We start from the raw sequence: 20,537 nt of genomic DNA, 5'->3' as shown, positions 1-20,537 counted from the left end.
CGCCATCGAAAAACACTCTTACTCGTGTACAATATGTAGTTTGCACTTGTGGCTACTGTAACACTATAGCTAGTGATGTACAAGGCATCTAAAGGCTCTGGTATACCAACTACGCATACAGCAATTTATTTCATGACTACTGATTTGGTGCGTGTGGCACTTTTCAGCTTCAGCCATGGAACCTTTTGACACATATTTAGCTGCTTTACAACTCTTGGCGGCAATTACATGTAACATACTCAGTAATTCAATTAGATACTGCTCGTCACGTTATAATAAGACTGGCCTTTCTTGTTGTGTAAATTTTACCTCGTTTTACGAGCTTGCAAAATTCTTAGTTTTAACTATTTTCTTATTCCTGTTCACGACGGTACCTGTTCTAAGGAATAAAAGCAACACAGTGCTATTAAAAGGAAGTGAATTGAAATACCCAGTTATAATAATTAACTTTCACAAGAAGACATGTCTATCAGGTCTTCTGTGACGTCATAAGGGTCTTTCTAACCCGTGGTATGTTATAGTCCTTCAAATTTAAATACTCTGGACTGACTGGTAACCTGTTATCCACCCTCTAAAGACAGTTAAGAAATCCACGCTCTGTTCGAGAAACAATATTGGGATTAGTTGGATGGTTCAACAGCTGGGTTTTTTCAGACATTTCTATCGCGGAAGATTAAAAAATGCCTGACTTGTCGGCCAGTGTAATGAGGAATAATGAAATGTTTTGAGACAACAGAAGCCATTTAATTATTTTTTACGTTTTAATATCACTATGAACTTAACCTATAATTAACTATTTATTAGCTCTAGTTAATTGCAGCAATTTGAAAATGGTCGATTCCGGTCAGTTTAAGCTCTTACTTGCCATTAGTTTAAGTTCCGGGTGAGGGAATAAAGTTGTCTGAAGTTCTTAGTTACAACAATGTAATAAAACCACGAAAACAGTAAAGATTTCCATAAAATAAAAGCTACTGAAACAGCCAAAAAAATGTAGCGTGAGTAAAACTGTTAAATATTTGATGTTAAGAAGAAGACTGCTCTTTGGATAGAGCAACAACTTGTCGATTAGAACTAAAGTTGAGAACTGGGTGATGTACTGTATTCTTATATCCCTAGCTAGGAAAGTAAACAAGCCACTGTCACTTAAAGGTTTGCGCGAATGCTAACCTCCTTATTGTGTTGAATACAATCTGCTACACGTGCCTTGTTGTCTACTCAACCCATGTATTGTTTTCGTTTCAGACTAGCAGTTAGATCTCGACTTCAAAAGTAAACGCAAAACAAAAAAAATTAACCCTAACACCACCATGCATGAATTGGTGTGACTGATGCCGCGAGCTGAGAACGGAAATTGTTACTCTCTTGCAGTAAATAATCAGACAGGCCTTTAACGTCGCCTAAATTACTTTTCAGTAAAACACAATCTAAAGTTTTAATTAAGACAAGAGGATTAAGGTGTCTAATGTTATGGAAACACAATGAATTAAGTAGTTTGAATTAACTTCGCAAATTTGTTATTCTCATAACGTAACAATCCAAGAAAATCAACTGTTTTCCGTTACTAATTTGTGTTCGATTTGTTAACGTTCCATTGTTTTTTTCTACTGAACTATTTCCGCAAAATCTGTGCTAGGCACAGCTGGTGAGAGACTTTTTCTTGTTGAACTTGCGTCAATTACAGAATTCTTAGCCTTATAACTCCCACACAGCGTAGGTAGCTAGCGCGGATTGCCAAATCTCCCACGAAAATTTCTGTTAAGGGCATATGGATATTAATACCAGTTAGATTTCAATACATCACCTGGGTGTGAATGTAATTTGTCCGTGTCGCATGTATGAGTCCAATGTCACAAACTACGTCAAGGCTAATCATCCTACTGCATAAATTTTACCCAACTCAATAACAACCGTAGCAACCAGGTGGCTATGAGTCTTTTTGGTTAGGCAGGTGGCCATACAGGGTTAGAGTTTATGAACTTTCAAAATAATGAAGGATTACACCTAGACGGGTGAATATATAGCAGTCAATAAAATGTGGTATCTACCTGTTGGTCGCAAGGGTATAAAAATACCGTTGAATATTAGTAATTTATCGGTGTGTTTACTGACTTGTTCAGAAGTACCAAGACCATTGACTTCAACTTGTGGAAGTTCTCAGATCTTTGAGCTACAGTGAGAAAAGCGATTATGCCGCGATCATTTAGCATCAGAAGAAACACGAGAAGGCATCCAAATGTATCAGACACTTGTGGTAAGGGTTAGATTCATTCAATTCAACTTAATATAATTAGTTTGTTGGGGTGATCGACGCGATTGGTAGGATTACTTACCAGTGAAACGCCAACTTCGAGACGAAGTGGTATTTTAGGTGTGAGAAAATCAGTAACACACGCTACGTGTACTGACCGAGCCGTTGGGACGCAGTTTGCTTTTCGCTCCGTCCAAGTTACGTGAAGGTTTTACCGTATTGGTCTGGCTTGAAAGCAGTACGCGATTAAACCAGTATTTTCAGTTGTTTACTTTAAATATAATTTCTGCATCATCAAATTTCAAATACAATACTGTTGCAGTGTGAATTTCAGGAAAATCCCAAATTCGGCACTGGTCAGAACTCTTTCGACTTCTTTGCCAATTATTCAGCGATGGATCACCTTATTTCTGATCGATTTCAAACTGTAGAGAACACTTTTACAAATGTGGTCGTTTGAATTCAGTGGTAGTGACACTTGCTGATAAAGTAGCATAACGGGTTAGCCTTGGAGTAGTTAAACTTGCCGTGTTTTACCGAATGCGGAATCAAATGTGGGTCTCGTTTTGTTATAACTCTGCCGTATGCTTGGCTGTCTACCAATTCAGTGTATGAAACTTAAGACAAACACCACATCGTGTTTTAATTTCACTTTTTTTTTTATTTAGTTCGAAGCCCCCAGGTGTATTTTTATGTCACTTTCCATTTCCCATGTGCACAGGTGGTATTCCTCTGAGTTCTATCAAATTAACTCTCTTTTTCTGAATGCAGGTAAGACTGTGAGTAAACGAACTTCAAGAGCTTTGAAAGAAGTCACTGCACGTAACGCAAGAGTTAAAACTAGTCGAGAGGAATTTAGTGCTGAATCAATTACCGATGCTAACTTCACAGAACACTTGCCGGAAATGACCGCTCATGGATACACAGTCGATTTTCTTCCTTATCCCGTCAGCGAACTTCATGATCACGAAAACGAGCTGTTTGGAAAAGCGACTGATCTTAAGTACCACTGCCCTTATTGTAGAAAAGTCTTTAAAAACAAGTACACTTTCGAAAAGGATATGAGAATGCCTGAACACACCAGTGACAGACCATTTGCCTGTCCAACTTGCGGGAAAGGTTTTGGACTGTCCAGCACGCTGTGTCGACACAAGATCATCCACACCAACCAGCGACCCTTTAAATGCCAGATTTGTGAAAAAGCGTTCAATCGACACTCTACCCTGACGACACACTACAAGACGCACAAGGATCTGGTAACGAATGAAGGCGTGGTTGCTCTGCAACGTTATGACGCGGCAGTCTGGAAAGGAATTACTAATATGAATCAGAGAGTGTGTTTCAAGTGTTCTTTTCACGGTTAATTTTACCATTTCCATCGCGACATAATCCAACGTGGATGCAAGGGAATTTCGAACAGGGAGTGCAAAATGGCCTGGAATAGGCCACATTCGATATATCAAAATTCTAACAAGGCTCCGAGGCTATAACTTCTATATTTGGTGGTGTTTTCTTTGTATCCAAGTCTCTTTTGGGAATTGAGACACAAAAGAAACTTAAAAAATTAGAATTTTGACCCAATAGCCTCGGAGCCATGTTAGAATATTGATATGTCATCGAAAGTGGCCTATTCCCTCACATACATGCTGGATTATAATGTAATGCAAATGAGGAAAGTTAATAACGCACCCGGGTGGGTACTCCCACAAAAGTGGGGTAGGGGTGTGCGGCCCACTTCCCAAAGCCCTTACCCTATTAATGACCAAAATCTGCGATTTTTGCTACCCTATTTATGACCGTTGCCGCAGATGGCACAGTTGCCCTAAACATAAGTTACGAGGGGGATTTTTTGTTGAAAGTCTTATTGATAATTATGAAAAAGTAGCTTTTTCTAAGAAACATACTCAATTCAAGACTAGAGTGCTAAAACCATATCCTATTTAAGACCAAAATGGCCAAAATCGATACCCTATTTACGACCAAAACGGCTGAAAAACCCTACCCTTTGGGGCCGCACATACCTATTTACCCCATATAAGGGAGTACCCCAGCCCCCCCCCCGGAACAATGCAAGGGGCTATTCGATCTGCAAATTAACTCATCTTGCTCGGTAATAATTATTGGCGCTATAGACATGTTATTATGGCGAGGAAATAATTTCACTCGCTTTTTGACAAACGCCGTACTTCAAACCCCAAGCGTGAGTGGAATTATTTCTTAATTTCACAAGTATGCCATTTGATTACCTTTTAATGTTAGGAGTGACAAATTACGGTCGCAATCGTGGGTTTTCGACTCGATTGTTGCATCGAGAAATATCGCGCGAAACGTTGCCATGGCAATTTGGTAATTTTACATGTAAAATTTTAAATTAACGCTGAAATTTCGCGCCAAAATTAAGGAACAGTTTGTCACCCATAATATTATTATCAAAATTTTTGCATGGTAACTTGTATAAACTTTCTTTTCTTAACAAGAAGACAGAAATCTGTCTGCGGTTTTCTGCGCTGCAAATAATTAATTCGACCGTATACTGCTGGAGTCACCCACCCTTGTATGCCCATCGCTGCTGACAAGTTATTGTTGGTTTAACCGACAACCAAACTAGACGAACTCCAAGTGTATACCGCTTGAAATAATCAGGTCGATTTCATTCGCACGTTACATAACATATTCATATTTATAATGGTAATAGGACTGAGTGGAGTCCAATTCGGTCTGTAATCATACGAGTGATTAACAAAATCGGACGACCGCGAAGCGGGAGTCCGATTTGTTAATCATGAGTATGATTACAGACTGAATTGGACGACACGATGTCCTGTTACCAATTAATCATTAACAATTACAATTTCCCACAAAAGTAAAAGTTTCATTTGATAAAGAGCTTTTTATTGTCATTTTAAATATCATAATTATAAAATATGGAGAACAGCTCGCAAAATGGCTGTCAAGTCTATTTCAAAACAGTCACCAGAGACTAAACCTCCACAATTTTACAAAGTCAGTCTCAGTCAGTGGTTATTATAGTGATTGTAATCAATATTGTGATTGGTGGATTTAGTGGAGAGGACTTAAAATGATTGGCTTATGTAACTGTCCGATTACAGCCAACTGTCCGATTACACTGTCCGATTACAACTTTGCAGATTAATTAGAGCAAACTACAGCAGTTTATGCACCAATCACGTTTGAGGAAATTGTAATTGTTATGATTAATCAGTGTAAAAGCGCGGTTCATTATACGTGCTTGTCATTTTCTTGTGATAGACATCTCGGCATCTGCTGCCGAAGTGGATGTTCTTGAAATGTTGATCCCCCGAGGTCTCGAATTGTTTTTAACCACTTGCGGTTTTTCCCATCAGTGAAATCTAGGGATTTCCTTTCTAATCCGCTCACAAAATTAATGCGCATAGCCAGATCTTGTAGTGATTAAATAACTGCTTTGGTCTTCATCGCTAGTGGGTGTGATCTCGAATACTTGAGAAACGACCAAACTGAAGAAATCTGAGAATTAATGTAAACGAACATTAAAGCTGAGCGACGCCAAAATAAAATCTGAGACATACAAAGAGTTGCATTCAATTCGTTTGTTTTACCAAACGGCCGACCTGCTAAAGCATTACATATTTATGACCTTTCGCGTTGACCAGAAACTTCCCTTCATTTTCATTAGCAAATGGTGTCACACCTCAATTTTACAAAACAGGCGTCGCTGAAGTCATTGTTGATATCCCATCGTTACGGGCCTAGCTCAGGTGTGAGACAAAGAGGATACTTCTCAAAAGTCAGGTCGTCAACACCTGTTTCTTTTGAACGAGACCAGCTTTATCTGTCCCACATTAATAATTTAACCCGGCTATAGGCACTTTGCCGGGCAGCAAGTTAGTTATTAATGTTTCAATTCACCTTCTTTGCCTATGGCAACAAGAAACGCTTAGCGCCTACACGTTTTCCACGAAACGAGAAAATAAATCGTTGAGTGCGGAATGGACTTACGAACTGAAGTGATAGTCACTGGTACAGAGCGATGATTTAATTTGGATACTTTTTCCTGCGCGCGCTTGAGCTTTATTTGAGGCGACAACCGTCTAGCTTGTTATCCCTCTGTTGACAATGCTCAACGTGATAGGAGAGCTGGTTTTGCTTCTTCTGGGAACGACAATCACTGCAACTTTGCAGTTTAACTCGCCGAGATGCGACCAGCTTTCTTCCTCCCAGTTAAGTTTTGTGGTGGAATGGTGGGGACTAGAGCCTTACCTGAACGATTCTACATCTTCTTCATCCGAACATCTGGACAAGCCCCCGCCGCCAACAGGAGGTTTGGTATATGTTTGTATTTTAATCATTAGCCTAGTTCTTGTAGTGTCAAGTTCTTTCCTCAGCGAGTACCTTTAAACGGATTGAACCAAAACGTTCAAGTTTACAGAATATATTTGCCATACGTGTAAACATTCCACTATAGCCGGCAGCGTTTTTCGCATCCTACTGGCGATGGAAATGATTTCAGGAATCCTAGGCGGTTCAGTCATCGGGCAAGTAAAGCGATTAATTTTCGCATTTATTCATCCCTTATTCTGTTTGTCATAATGCATTGGGTTCCACTAATTTTGACTTGAACGTAAGTAGAATTTATTTGGTAACAGCGATAGATTTGTAGTTTTAATTTTCGCAGTTGAAGTAATTACAAATTTTAGGGGTCCTGTGAGTCTGTTCAAAACCTATTTGATACCTGCTTGCATAGAAGCAAAGCACTAAAGCAAACATTTGAAAAAAAACAAAGACTATTATTCAAATATCTCCTAGATAGTTTGCAAAATAATATTACTTCCCAGTAGTGGTCGGTTAAGAATTGTTTGCAAGCCAAAATTGTTCAGAGACCTATACATGAAGAGGCACAATATGTGTTTGTAAACATAAGGTTTGCAATGAGAAAATTTACTGCTATCCTTAATAACTCGACGTTCTTAAAATGTCCCTAAAATGTGAATTAATTCAAGAAACGCTATTAAAATTGTCACTTTATAGCAATTTGTTTGTAAAAGTTTTGGCTGCAACACTGAATTAATTCATTCTCTCAAAATGCGACTATTAGTTTCAAAGCGATCTTCGTTTTTCATTGCGAAATAACAGACTTTTATTTGGCAGACTAAAACATGTTACTTTAAGCCGCCTTTAAAATAAATTTATCCACGGAAACCGATGAAGGTAAGATAAATGCTGAAAATATACAAGATCATTTCCATAGCTTTAGCAGCTCGTTCGACAGGTGATGGCCCGTAGCCAAAACTAACACTGTTGGTCACAATGTATGTTGACATACTGCATTGTAAAACACAGGGTAAACAAGTTACACAAGATGTAAATTTGGCTTTACAATTTCCTCGTCTTTCCTGATAAGTGACTCGGACAAAATTGAATATGCAAAATTAAAGCAAAATGTCTATTAAAAACAATTGGGCTGCATATTTGGTAAAAAAAAAAAAAATAAATAAATAAAAAAAATTAAAAAAATTGCTAAAACAAAACAAATAACAAAAGACAGTCCTAAAATCATGACTGAGGACTTCCGCTCGAACAAAAAATGCGCCTAGAAGACTATGATAACATTAATTATGTGACTTGCTCCAAGAAAACCAATTTCAATTAGTTTCCAAAACATTCTTATTTTTCTGCCAATTTTAGGCTGAAAATATTCTTGTGGATATTCTTACATTATATAGCGAATGGCATATTTGTTTTCGAATGTATTTGGTGTCTGGATGGTGTTCAAGTAATTTTGGAGCATCAAAACCTGATATGACGCACATAACTTCTTGCACAAATGGCCGAGATTGGCATCGAATAAACGGCTAGCGCTGTTTTTAATGCTTTGTGGCTAGTTTTGCCGTTTAGAGAAAGGAAGAATTTTTATACGATTTAGTTAAAAAGGTATAATTGTATTGTATTCACAAATGTTTAACACATTATTATTCTTTTCAAAATCTCAGCCTCGGGTTTATTCTAATATATTCTTAAAATTTCGCAAATTTCAGCAACATCGGAGGAAAGCTAGATTGTTTGATTTATGCTGCTTATTTGTAAAACAAACCTGAACTGTGACCCAATCAGACTCTATTCGTGCGAAAGTCTTTGTTTGACATTTCTCGGTGTTTTGTCATCACTGGCATCTTTAATGACCAATTTCTACCCCGCCAGTGTCATTATTTAACCCTCGAATGAGATTATTTACACCTCGCCTGTACATAGGCATACAAAACGTACCGTTATTTTTATTTCTAACTTGATGCTGATAATGTCAAGATGACATGGGAAAGTCGTTTTTTATCGTTCACATTCATTGCAAAATGTGTTACTGCTCGAACAAAAAATGCGCGGCCTGGAATACCATGATAATATTATATGAACTGCCCCAGGGAAACTAATTTCAATAGTTTTCTGGGATTTTTCTCAAGATAGAAAGACATATATATCAAAACATCAAGAGCAAAAGTCGTCTTCCGTAGGCAAACATTTACAAGAAAAACATAACGATAATATCTTTGACCTTGCTAGCAAATGTTTAATTAATACTAAAGAGATGCAAAGAAAAGCTAGCTTGTCCTACCTTTGAGATGCTGTTTACTCGTAAAACAAAACCGGAAATAAACACTCAATCACACCCTAATCGTGCGAAAGTCTTTGTTTGACATTTCCAATCTATGCGTCATTACCAAGAATGAGACCATTTGCACCTCGTTTGTATATATACAAACAAAACTTACCGTTATTTTTATTTCTAATTTGATAATGATGTCAAGATAACACGGGAACGTCGTTTTGTATCGTTGGCATTAATTGTAAAATGTGTCACTTAACTAAATACAAATCACGTCTTTAAGGATCTTAGCTCTGCAATGCCTTGATCGAGAGACTGGTAACGAGTCCAGGTAACCTCGTTCCCAAGGCCCTCTCTCTTTGACATGTCGTCCAACTGAACTAACATAATCTCATGTGTATTATCATTTAGTAGGCACTCAGCATGTGCTATTGGAAATGCGCCAATTTGACTGGTTCTCCCATCGTTCTCTATTCATTGATGAAAAACGATTGGGCACAGACACCGCTTTTAAAAGAAAAAACTTTGTTGTTATAACATTTTGCCAAAAAATACATAAAATTGGCTGTTTTGGCTGGCACTTCTTTAAGCTTCTTTAGACAGTGAGCTTTGAGAATCAAACTTTTCTCCGTCGTTTTCCTGCTATGAATGATTAAAACCTCGGCCGCGCCTCCGGCTGACTATCCGTTTGTAGAAAATGCAGGCCCTTAATACAGGTGCATAATCTAATTGTTAATAAATTTTCGATTATAAAGATCTAACTGATTATAAGGATTATAGCTTATTTTATCGTTATCTTTGTCATGCGTTTTATACTTAAGTCCCTGGCTCGAATACCGAGGGTAACCTCTTCCCATGCATGACACTAATAATTTGACTGTTATCGAACTGTTGAATTGAATTGTTAAATTTTTAAATAGCATTTGGCATGAGTATGAGAGAGGGGAAATGCATTTTGCAAACGGATTGTAATACACTTATTGTTGAATCAATTAAGAGAACCGGAAAACTGTATTTTAGGACAAGCTAGCACCCGGGGGCTTGGACCTTTTGTTTTTCGGACAAGTCATATCAAATTCTCTAAATCAGTTTTAATCTTTCTGAGACTCCCTAACCTAACTTTTGTATTTCAAATTTTATCACAGGTCTTCTGTACGAACTACTTCGTAGAATGATCAAACCAGACAGGATTACCTACAAATCGGCACGGAGAAAATTCACAAAATCTTCAATTCTAATATCCAACAGCACTGGAAATGTAACTATTTCCATGCCAGTCATGATCAAAAAGAATGTGAACGATCCGTGTGAGATCAAAGTACATCTCTCCAAAGGACCAGCCTATGTTGCTAAAAGAAACCAGATGAAGCCGCTGACCCAGCTTGGGCTGTCATTTATTAATGGCGGTCAGATCATAGGTTTGACACTCATTCTAACGGTTATATCCGGGGTATTTATTTGGATATTGGTAAGTGCGATAATTATTATATCTGCAGTCCAAATCATTAATCCCTTCTTTCACCTCTACGCCTCATCTGGGGAATCTAAATTTCTATCCGCCAAAAAACCACCTCGTTTACTACTTCAATATTACAATAGGGCTCCAGTTCTGTAAGACGTTGACGTTATGAGAACCTGGAGAACAATCTGTCCCAGGTGCAACATAGCGAGCTCGCCGTCGTGCTGTTTCTAGCAATTCGAATTTAACAAATCGAAAGTGGTTTCGCGTGGTCTGTACTCTTATCGACAACGACGTGTATAATCACAGTGGTTAAAATGTTGTGGACTCACAAACAAATGGCTAGGCTGTAGTGGTTTCCCCGCCTCATAAAAATTCTATGCCTATAAGTATTTTAGTTAGGCGAAGTTTTATATATAAAACAATTATGGATTCCAAATAATCACTCTTAATTAACACGTTCAAACCTAAGGTTTAGAAAATATTCTCAACAGAAGCATTGACGAAAGTAATAAACGACGTTTTGATATCGTCGGTTTGTCATTGTGAAGTAAACATGTGTATCTATTTATAACGCAAAAACTAACCTACATAGTTACTTGACAATGACATCCCGACGTTGTCGAAACTTCGTTTATTATTTTCGCTAACTTTTGTGTTGAAAATGCTTAAACGTGTATTAAAATAGTTAGTGTCAGTAAGATTTGTATTATGTTGTAATGTAATATGTGCCATCTCGTGGTAATAATAATAATAATAATAATAGTAATAATAATAATAATAATAATTTAAAAAGAATAATTTAAAAATTACCTCATTGTAGGAAATTAACGCTTCATGAAATTAACGCGAATTTAAAAAATTCGCATTAATTTAAGTCGCGTTAATTTATGGTAATGTTAATTTCCGCGCTGTTAATTAAGTTGCGCGTTAATTTCCGCGACGTTAATTACCATTATTTTCGCCCAAATCTGTGACACACACCAGACATTCTTGACACAGCCAAACAATAAATTTTATTCGCGCACTTTACATTTCACATAAATCTTTCACATTTGTAAATCGTTTACTGTACTTCGACTGAATTTTGTTCGGGTTCGCTGTCAGCTTTACAGTGTTAAAATAAATTCGTTCCTGTTCTCAACAAATTCTGTTTTTTTTTTTCGGTGTAGCAGACACGTTAATTTCCCTCATTTTGAAATTTTGCCTCCTCTCTCGCGTTAATTTTCTTTATTGGGGGGAGAGATTTGCTATAGACACGACTTTTTTTAAACCTTCCATGCACTGGGAGATGTTTTTCCTCGAGATGTAAGCATGACATTTTTTCTCCGTCTAACATGCTTTTTCTTGGCAGTGATCGGGTGCATGACAACGTTTTGGTGCATTGTTTTGCTTGCAAGACATATCTTATGTCAAAACCACCCTCCTATCCCCCTCAAAATTAAAACGGTCAACCCCTTAAATTGCCTCTCTTCACTCACCTAGCTTCACCTTTAGTAATGGATGCCAGCGAATGCAATGCTGGGGTTTACTTCAGACAGGAGTAGAAATACTCCTACTCTATTCAGTCCCTTCCTGTTACAGAAGCGACGTCGCTTAACCCTACGCAGACTTGACCTTAACAGAAAGTAATCCTTTGTTCAATGTAGGATCGTCACAAGAATCCCGTAGATTTCCCGCCTTCTTTTATCCGCGGTACGTGGCAAGGCTTTTGGTGGGCTTTCGTTACCATGACAACTGTCGGGTAAGTAGAAGTCCTTATTACGTTATATCATACAATTGTAATTTTCATAAGAACAAGAATACTATTATGGAAGTAAGTTGTAACCATGCAAGTTTCTGTTTTAGTTATGGAGACACAGCTCCAAAGTCCATCCCAGCCCGCCTGTACAGTATTCTGTGGATGTTATTGGGAATGGTGGCGTTTTCAGTTCTCACAGCCAACTTCACAAGCTCCTTGAATCATGAGATTCAAAAAGATTTAAATCTCTTTGGCAAAAAGGTGGGTTCACTTTTTATTCAATTGAAAGCCCAAGTCAGTTTTTTTCTGCGACGGTAATACTTTGCAGAAAATGCACAAATGGCCGGCCGGCTTTACGGTCACCTGGAACTTGAAATTGTTGTCTGGAGAAAATGAAACAACTCTACAGTAAAGATCGGCCATTACTACAGTCAGTTTCATTTCCGATCCGTCATTAAGTATTTGCAAAGGTCATAGTTAAAAGAGAGAAATGGTTAAGAAGACTGGTAAACAGCAAAGAAGCAAACAAACAGGTACAGTCTAAGATTTATGTTGGAAGGTCCTTGACCCTGCACATCTTTTGTTTGATGTTCATAGACTATCAGCAGTATATTACATAATTGTACCACCTTTTGTAGTTTGTCAGGTTTTGTGTAGGGTTAACTCCCACAATAGCCAACAAAAACATACAACAAAGACCTTTTCAGGTTTCTTAACCATTTCCCTCTATTAACTATGCAAAGCGGATCTATCTGTTAGAAGCCATTATTGAGCAGCTAATAAATATCATTTCCAAAGCAGTGAAAACTCTTTGAAAGACTATACCGATAGGGTTGTGCAATTCTGCAAAAAACTTAATTGATAGAGCGCATAAAAAACGGTTTTATTATCTATGATAAAGAATCTATTTGTTTTCTGCCAATTTTTTAAGGTTGCAGTATTGAATGGGAGTTTGGCACAGCAAGCAGCTGTGACGGAGGGCGCAAAGTACATGGGTAAGGTTTTTAAAAACTTGTTTTTGTAGTATAGTGTTCAAAATACGGCAACATGTACAGAGGGCACGTCGGATGCAAGTATGGATTTTAAGGTAATTTCCCTGAAATAAAACTGCACATAGATTTTTGTTCAAACTTTGTCCAATGATTACTTATCATATGAGAGCTTTAATTATAAAATAAAAAAGGGGCGTGCCCATGCTTGTTAAGGAGCAGTGAGGCATTGAAAAGGTCCCATTTTAGCGTTATTTAATGCTTATTACAAGAACGCATTCCAAGTTATTGTAAACTCTTTGTGAGCCTAGCCTCATGAAAACACGCCTCAAACTACAGTCAATACTTGTGTCGGACACAAATAAACTTTTTAAGTTTGATTTTGACAGACAGCTGAATCCTTGTTATGATATTGGAACCAAATTGCTTGCCACGGCTATCAAACTGCGAAATACAAAAGACTACAGTGCAGCTGCTATTTTCCTTATTTATTCAATTTTCTAATCAACAATGATTTAGATAAACATATACAAGCAAAAACTAACGATAGACAAATCTGACGTTTCGGCGACATCTTGGCGCCATTGTCAAGAGAAACTAATTAAATATGCGATTTCAAGAGTAACTAAGAGTTCAGAGTTACTAATTTGCATAAGTTAGACAAAGACCTTAGCGCGAACTGAGTCTGATTGTACATTTTAACACGGTCGTAATTGTTTAATGAGTAACATCTCATTAATGAGACAATCAAACTTGTTGTGGCATTTTTTCAACACGCTAAAACAATTGCGAAGGTCATCCGCAATCCTGCCTGCTTGTCTATTATCATAGTGACTGCGTATTGACGAGGTCTTGCTTCTATGTCCATCAACGCGTACGAACAGATGGCCACGGGTGTAACCGACATAACCAGCATCGCACTGGTCACACTTGAAGTTATACACAAAGCATTGTAGATCAATGAGCTGAGGCTTAGGTTCGCTTGTCGGGAACTCCTGGGCAATCTTGCGGCTCGTAAACACCGGTTGAACACTAGTCTGCAGCTTCACACTGAGATCTTTTAACTGTGTCTTCACGATATTAGCAGACTCCTGGTCTTTAAAGGGTATGACAACCCGAGTAGTGTTTTCTGTGGTAGATCTGGACCGTAATGAGGGCTGGTCAGCGACCTTTAAATTTAGGAAGGTTTTATCAGTGGAGTCAACAAGGTGCTTGGGATATTTCAGTTTAGAGAAAACAGACTTCAGTCGTTCGCACTCCTCAGTGAAGTAGGACCATGACGAAGACAGGTGATGTGCGCGATCGAGCATAGTTGTCAATAGGCCGCGCCTGTACCTATTATCGACATGACTGTGGTAATGGAGGAGCAGGCCACTGTTTGTTGGCTTCAAGAACACTTAAGTTTCAATACGGGGCGCTCTGTTTAGGAGTTGAGTACCGAGAAAGGGAAGCATTCCATCGTTTTCGACCTCCATAGTGAACTTGATGGTGGGGTGAGCGTAGTTGAGGGTGTTGACAAAGTCCCTAGCTGCAGACAAATCGGGCATCACAGTGAGGAACTGTAATTCCCGATTTGCAATGCCCAACTCTAAGGAACTGGCTGCCGCAACATTAAAATCTATAGCTCTCAATTACATCAACCGTAAAGGTCCGAGTCTTCCTAAACAGCTTTTGACAGCCATTAAACAACTAAAGCGCCGTGATGATATCGTCATAACAAAACCGGACAAAGGCTCAGGTGTCGTTGTAATGGATAAGTCGGAATATATACATCCACTATCCGAAGCTTCTGTCAATGACACCAGCAAATTTCGTCCCATTCCTTCTGAACGAAAAAAAACCCGAGGCAGACCACCCAAGCACTATCATCCGCTTTAAGCAAAGGAGGCTCTTGTACAATCTATCATCACAAGGATCCTCCCCCACGCTGTGGCCCAGTCTCTTCGTCCGACCGGTTCTAGACTGGCACACCTGTACGGGTTACCGAAAACACACAAGGAGAAATTAGCCATGCGACCAATCCTATCAGCGACTAATACGTATAATTATGCTCTGGCGAAATGGTTGGACAACAAGCTCAAACCGTTGTCGTTAAATCAGTACACAGTCACGGACATTTTCGATTTTGTGAACGAACTACCGCGAGACCTCAACATAACACCTGGTGACTTGCTGGTGTCCTATGATGTGTCCTCTTTGCTCACGAATGTACCTTTGGATGAAATCATTACGATTCTTGCAGACAGAGCCTTTAGAAACAACTGGTTTAATTCCGAGTATGATATGAACATTTCAAAGCAGGATCTTATTGATCTTTTGGGTGTGGCCACCAAGGGGTAGCTTTTCCAATTTAATGGATCCTTGTATGAACAGATCGACGGAGTAGCGATGGGGTCCCCCCTTGGGCCCTTGCTAGCCAACGTATTCATGTCGTCTATTGAAGAGAAATTAGATGTTGAGGGTAAGCTGGTAACTTACTATCGTCGATTTGTTGACGACACACTTACTGTGATGCCCGATTTGTCTACAGCTAGGGACTTTGTCAACACCCTCAACTACGCTCACCCCACCATCAAGTTCACTATGGAGGTCGAAAACGATGGAATGCTTCCCTTTCTCGGTACTCAACTCCTAAACAGAGCGCCCCGTATTGAAACTTAAGTGTTCTTGAAGCCAACAAACAGTGGCCTGCTCCTCCATTACCACAGTCATGTCGATAATAGGTACAGGCGCGGCCTATTGACAACTATGCTCGATCGCGCACATCACCTGTCTTCGTCATGGTCCTACTTCACTGAGGAGTGCGAACGACTGAAGTCTGTTTTCTCTAAACTGAAATATCCCAAGCACCTTGTTGACTCCACTGATAAAACCTTCCTAAATTTAAAGGTCGCTGACCAGCCCTCATTACGGTCCAGATCTACCACAGAAAACACTACTCGGGTTGTCATACCCTTTAAAGACCAGGAGTCTGCTAATATCGTGAAGACACAGTTAAAAGATCTCAGTGTGAAGCTGCAGACTAGTGTTCAACCGGTGTTTACGAGCCGCAAGATTGCCCAGGAGTTCCCGACAAGCGAACCTAAGCCTCAGCTCATTGATCTACAATGCTTTGTGTATAACTTCAAGTGTGACCAGTGCGATGCTGGTTATGTCGGTTACACCCGTGGCCATCTGTTCGTACGCGTTGATGGACATAGAAGCAAGACCTCGTCAATACGCAATCACTATGATAATAGACAAGCAGGCAGGATTCCGGATGACCTTCGCAATTGTTTTAGCGTGTTGAAAAAATGCCACAAGTTTGATTGTCTCATCAATGAGATGTTACTCATTAAACAATTACGACCGTGTTAAAATGTACAATCAGACTCAGTTCGCGCTAAGGTCTTTGTCTAACTTATGCAAATTAGTAACTCTGAACTCTTAGTTACTCTTGAAATCGCATATTTAATTAGTTTCTCTTGACAATGGCGCCAAGATGTCGCCGAAACGTCGGATTTGTCTATCGTTAGTTTTTGCCTGTATATCTTCAATTTTCAACAATAGAAATCAGATCAGTCTTTTCTCACGCAAAGCTAATGATTAGTTGATTAAAATGACTGGAAAAAAATTTGGGGTGCCTGAGCTCGTTGGTGAGCTATAGCCATTTTTCAGCTGACAGAACTCAATATCAAGGCAAATCAGCCATGTTTTTAATGTGCGCGTGCACGAACGAGCGTTAATGACGCCATAAATTATGCGCGGTAAGGATGCGCAATGCAATACTGGGGAATGACCTTAACTGTAAACAACACAAAATGCCCAAGAGAATTTTTGTGGTCTATCCCGGTTGAGGGGAGAAGGACAAAATCCTCATCCCCGGCAACTTAATTTTACTGAAATATTCAAGTAATGAAGATGAAACTGCTACATAGTACGTCCAAAGAACTGAATTTAATTTCCTTTGGGTAAGCAATCTGAGATGATGATGTCATAATATACAAAGAGCTACCATCTTAGATTTCATCTAAGATTTATTGATTTCCCAACACGCCAAAAAGACACAACAAATGACTTAAAACTAAGAGGCCATTTCCGAGTGGCTTTTTGTCTCTGTGTCAAAACGATTCTTCGTGCTAAACCTTTCATATGAAAATGTGTTCCTAGGCCTACAGGTTCATTTTCATGCAAAACGTAACAAACTAATTTTCACATGAAAGGTTTTGCACGAAGGCTCGTTTTGAAACAGAGTCACAAGGTAACTCAAAATGGCTTATTGTGCTGTTTCTCTCATTAGCATTTAATGACATCGATGATATGATTGATGCGCTGTCTAGAACAAAGAATCCAGTTGTTAACGGATTGCTGTTGGACAGACACGTGGCTGTTGCATCACTTGAAACGCTTAAAGATAAGTCGCTGGAGATCGGCCGACTTGTAGACTATGAGTACTTCGTTGGCATGAGCGTCAGACCTCCTCAAAACGCAACTCAGATTTGTGAGATGGTAAATAAGTGCGCTGAGGACCTGGCGCATAGTGAAGGGTTTGAGCTGAGAGCATTAGAGGTGAGCCGAGCCAAACTTCGAAACACAGGGACAAAAATCCCTGTAACTCATTCAATTAATAGCCGTTGCAGCAACTACTTGCGCTTAGTATGTTACGTTAACTAAAGGCAGAACAAACGACCGGAACTTGAAATTTATTTTTACATCTTTCCTTACACTGTCAGACAAGAAGAATAATCCAAGTTAACTAAGTGCTTCACAATACTGACCTCGTGCTTCCCATAACTCGCAAATGTCTCTGTTGCACAATGCTTGCAACAGAACACAAAAAACCTCCTTTCAGTTATTTTACGTTAAGGAAAATTAAGTTCTTTTTTGTTTTCATAGAAAAAGCGTCATCAAAACACGAACAAACGATAAATGGAAGTTTATTCAATTACCAAGGAAATGGTTCTAAAAACCGTCACCAGGATTAATTTAAATGAAATTTAAATTATTCTTTAGCTTTCCAGAGGCGTCTATCAAGTGTTCATGTATTAATGGTTACAAGAGATCATAACCTGGTCCCACTGGTAATCTGGTTTCTTTTTTGTAGATTTTGTCTAATTCGGTGTCCGTGGTGGAAAACAAGCGAGAGAGTACAAGCTTATTCGATGATTATGACTTCCTCATCATTCTTCTCGCTTTGTTTGCCGTTCTTGTGGGCGGTGGCCTTATATGGGAATATTTTTTCTACAAACCTAAGATGGAACGTCTCAATAAAGTCAATGGTGAGTGCTTTAAAGTTCAACGTCTGTTAACGTTCCAGGTTTCCTTTTCTGTCGATGAAAGTGAGGTCGACCATGTTCAAGTCGGCTCTAGACAATGTTGGCAAAGAACTTTCTATTTGAAAAAGCTGTCGTTACTCTGTAGTGTATGGCTATTACAGACATTGTGACATTTAGAGTGAAATGCCATACAAAGAACCCTTTTCCTCTTGTAGAAAAAATTAACTCGCCTGATCACAAGTGTGGGATTTATGCAATCACACGATTTCGAGTGCAATTTTGAATAGATAAGCGCTAGTAAATTTTTCCAAGGCTAACTAACAGTGCTTATTTATACCAAATTGCACGAGAATGATCACATGATAGCTTGATAAATTGGCTATTTAAGATCCATGCATTAATTGTTTACTTTGGCAGGCTTAAGTGCCTTTGATCTCCAAAATATGTTCTAAAATACCCACTATTCACCAAACTTCCCATATTGTTGGAAAATCTTCGGAAATTTTTGGAATGATCTTCGGCGATCTTCGGCAATCTTCTGCAATCTTCGGAATAATTCGGGTAGTATTCCACCTCCCCCGTTTTTAATTGGAAAACCGCACGATGTCTCAAAAAATATAACATTCTCTTTTCTTGGATATTCTTTTTTGATACGAAGAAGATTTTGAAATGGAAGAAGATGACAGAAACAAAGATTCAGAAAAGGCAATCCTTTTGAGAAATGAAGTGGAAGATTTATGTGAGGAGTGCAGAGCTAAAGTGGAGAACATCATGAAGGAGGAAGGCAAGCAGAGACTACAAAGCATGCAGACAGTGATTAGCCCGTTTGACGGATTCTCTATCATCGGAAGTCAGCTTAGTTCCATCCCTGGGGTTTCTTCCATCAGAAAGATTGGCTCCGAGCTGCCTTATAATGTTCAAAACCTAACGAGAAAATCAAAAAAGAAGAGCCAAGTCGATGGATTGGAACAATGTTGAAGAGGTTGAAATATCCGTAGGCACAACTTTTCTAGGAATTGTCGCTTGGCTTAAGATGAGGGTGTTACTTCCTCAAGATGAACGAACACGCATCCTCGAGAAAAATTAGCTAGATATGAACACCATTAATCTTCATGAAATGACTGTTAGCATGGCTAAGGCTTAATGTAATTCATAATCCTATTTTTAAGGATTTTTTTTTAAAGGATTGAAGATAGTAAACACTATCAAAATAAACACTATTTAAGACAAAATAACAACCGCATGATCAATGGAGGGTCACATCCCTTAGGGATTCGTCGAAACGAGTTTAGTTTGAAACAGTCCTACAGAGTGTGTAGGTGTTAAAAGTTCGCAAATGCTGTTGACGTCATTTACGTGTCTGTCCTCCGATTGATCTTAAGTAAGAACCAACCAAAAAGCGAGAATAATTCGACCATATTACATAGAGCTACTTGGACAATTTTATGACGAAATTTGTCATCAATAATAGGACAGTCGCTTAAATGTCTGACACCCACGTCTTGGTTTCAAGACTGGAAATAATAGTTTATACAGTCTGCATAACCTGCTCAAAGATGGAGTTGCTAAGAGAATTTTGCAGCGCACAATTTTAAAAATACGCTTTTCTTATTTTTTTTTTTTTTTGTGCATAAAGAAAAAGGTTTAAAGAGGTCTTTATACACTATAATGCACAGAGATAAAGATTTTTAACAATAGATTCCTATGGTGGTGACGTCAAGTACTTCTCTCTCGCCAGTTTCAACTTGGCATTGAACGGTAGCAGGAGTATAAGTTCGCGAAATCGAATTTTAGTTCCTCCAGCAGCCTGTGAAATATTCAGAAAGTTATCTTTGTAATGTTAACATAATTTTTTCAAGTATTTGCTTGGGAGTTTCGGAAAATAATAATTTCTCTCATAGAAACTTCAGTGTCTATAGCTTAGCCTACGTATAGCTAACAGGATTTCGTGCGCAAGTATCTTGTTTTAAATTACAATGGCGGTCCTGTAGCGAGAAAAATGGTTTCCACTCGCAACCTCGCTCCGCAATCGCGCGCGAGAAATCCGCTAGCTACACAGACTGAAAAAAATTAAGTCAGTTCATTTTCAGATGAGACACCTGGTTTTAGGCACTTCAACAAGTCATTTAAGTATAATTATAAAGCAAACATTTTTCCATGTTACCAGGGTATTATTAAAATCTGATAGCATGTAACTAAGAGAGCTGAGTATAGAAGTGTAAATATAAGAACAGATCCGTAAAGCGC

At 38.7% G+C, this 20,537-nt stretch overlaps 1 protein-coding gene and 2 pseudogenes across 2 annotated transcripts; 2 read left to right on the top strand and 1 right to left on the bottom strand.

The window, feature by feature from the left end:
• The first annotated feature begins 5,941 nt into the window (after positions 1-5,941).
• On the top strand, positions 5,942-20,533 carry LOC110053999 (uncharacterized). Of its 2 annotated transcripts, none has more exons than XM_020760329.2 (8): positions 5,942-6,569; positions 9,992-10,314; positions 11,955-12,049; positions 12,154-12,307; positions 12,978-13,041; positions 17,315-17,583; positions 18,119-18,293; positions 18,949-20,533. In XM_020760329.2, the coding sequence occupies exons 1-8, from the start codon at positions 6,365-6,367 to the stop codon at positions 19,266-19,268; spliced, it is 1,605 nt and encodes a 534-aa protein (XP_020615988.2). In that variant the 5' UTR covers positions 5,942-6,364; the 3' UTR covers positions 19,269-20,533. The 2 variants fall into 2 exon arrangements, with proteins under 2 accessions (XP_020615988.2, XP_020615987.2); XM_020760328.2 differs by having other exon boundaries at positions 5,943-6,569; positions 18,952-20,533.
• LOC149112704 (uncharacterized) lies at positions 13,592-14,582 on the bottom strand (annotated as a pseudogene).
• Positions 14,538-17,073, top strand: LOC149112703 (uncharacterized; annotated as a pseudogene).
• Positions 20,534-20,537: the final 4 nt, after the last annotated feature.

Source organism: Orbicella faveolata, unplaced genomic scaffold (genome assembly GCF_042242905.1).
Source record: "Orbicella faveolata isolate gen_17 unplaced genomic scaffold, um_ofav_v1 contig_2, whole genome shotgun sequence".
Classification (NCBI taxonomy): Eukaryota; Metazoa; Cnidaria; class Anthozoa; order Scleractinia; family Merulinidae; genus Orbicella; species Orbicella faveolata.
Note: the sequence above shows the minus strand (reverse complement) of the source record. Positions and strands in the feature narration are given on the sequence as shown.

Coding starts and splice junctions, on each gene's coding strand:
- LOC110053999 (XM_020760329.2), top strand. CDS start 6,365: ATGCTCAACGTGATAGGAGAGCTGGTTTTGCTTCTTCTGGGAACGACA. Junction 6,570..9,991: donor GCCCCCGCCGCCAACAGGAG/GTTTGGTATATG, acceptor ATTTTATCACAG/GTCTTCTGTACGAACTACTT. Junction 18,294..18,948: donor ACGTCTCAATAAAGTCAATG/GTGAGTGCTTTA, acceptor TTTGATACGAAG/AAGATTTTGAAATGGAAGAA.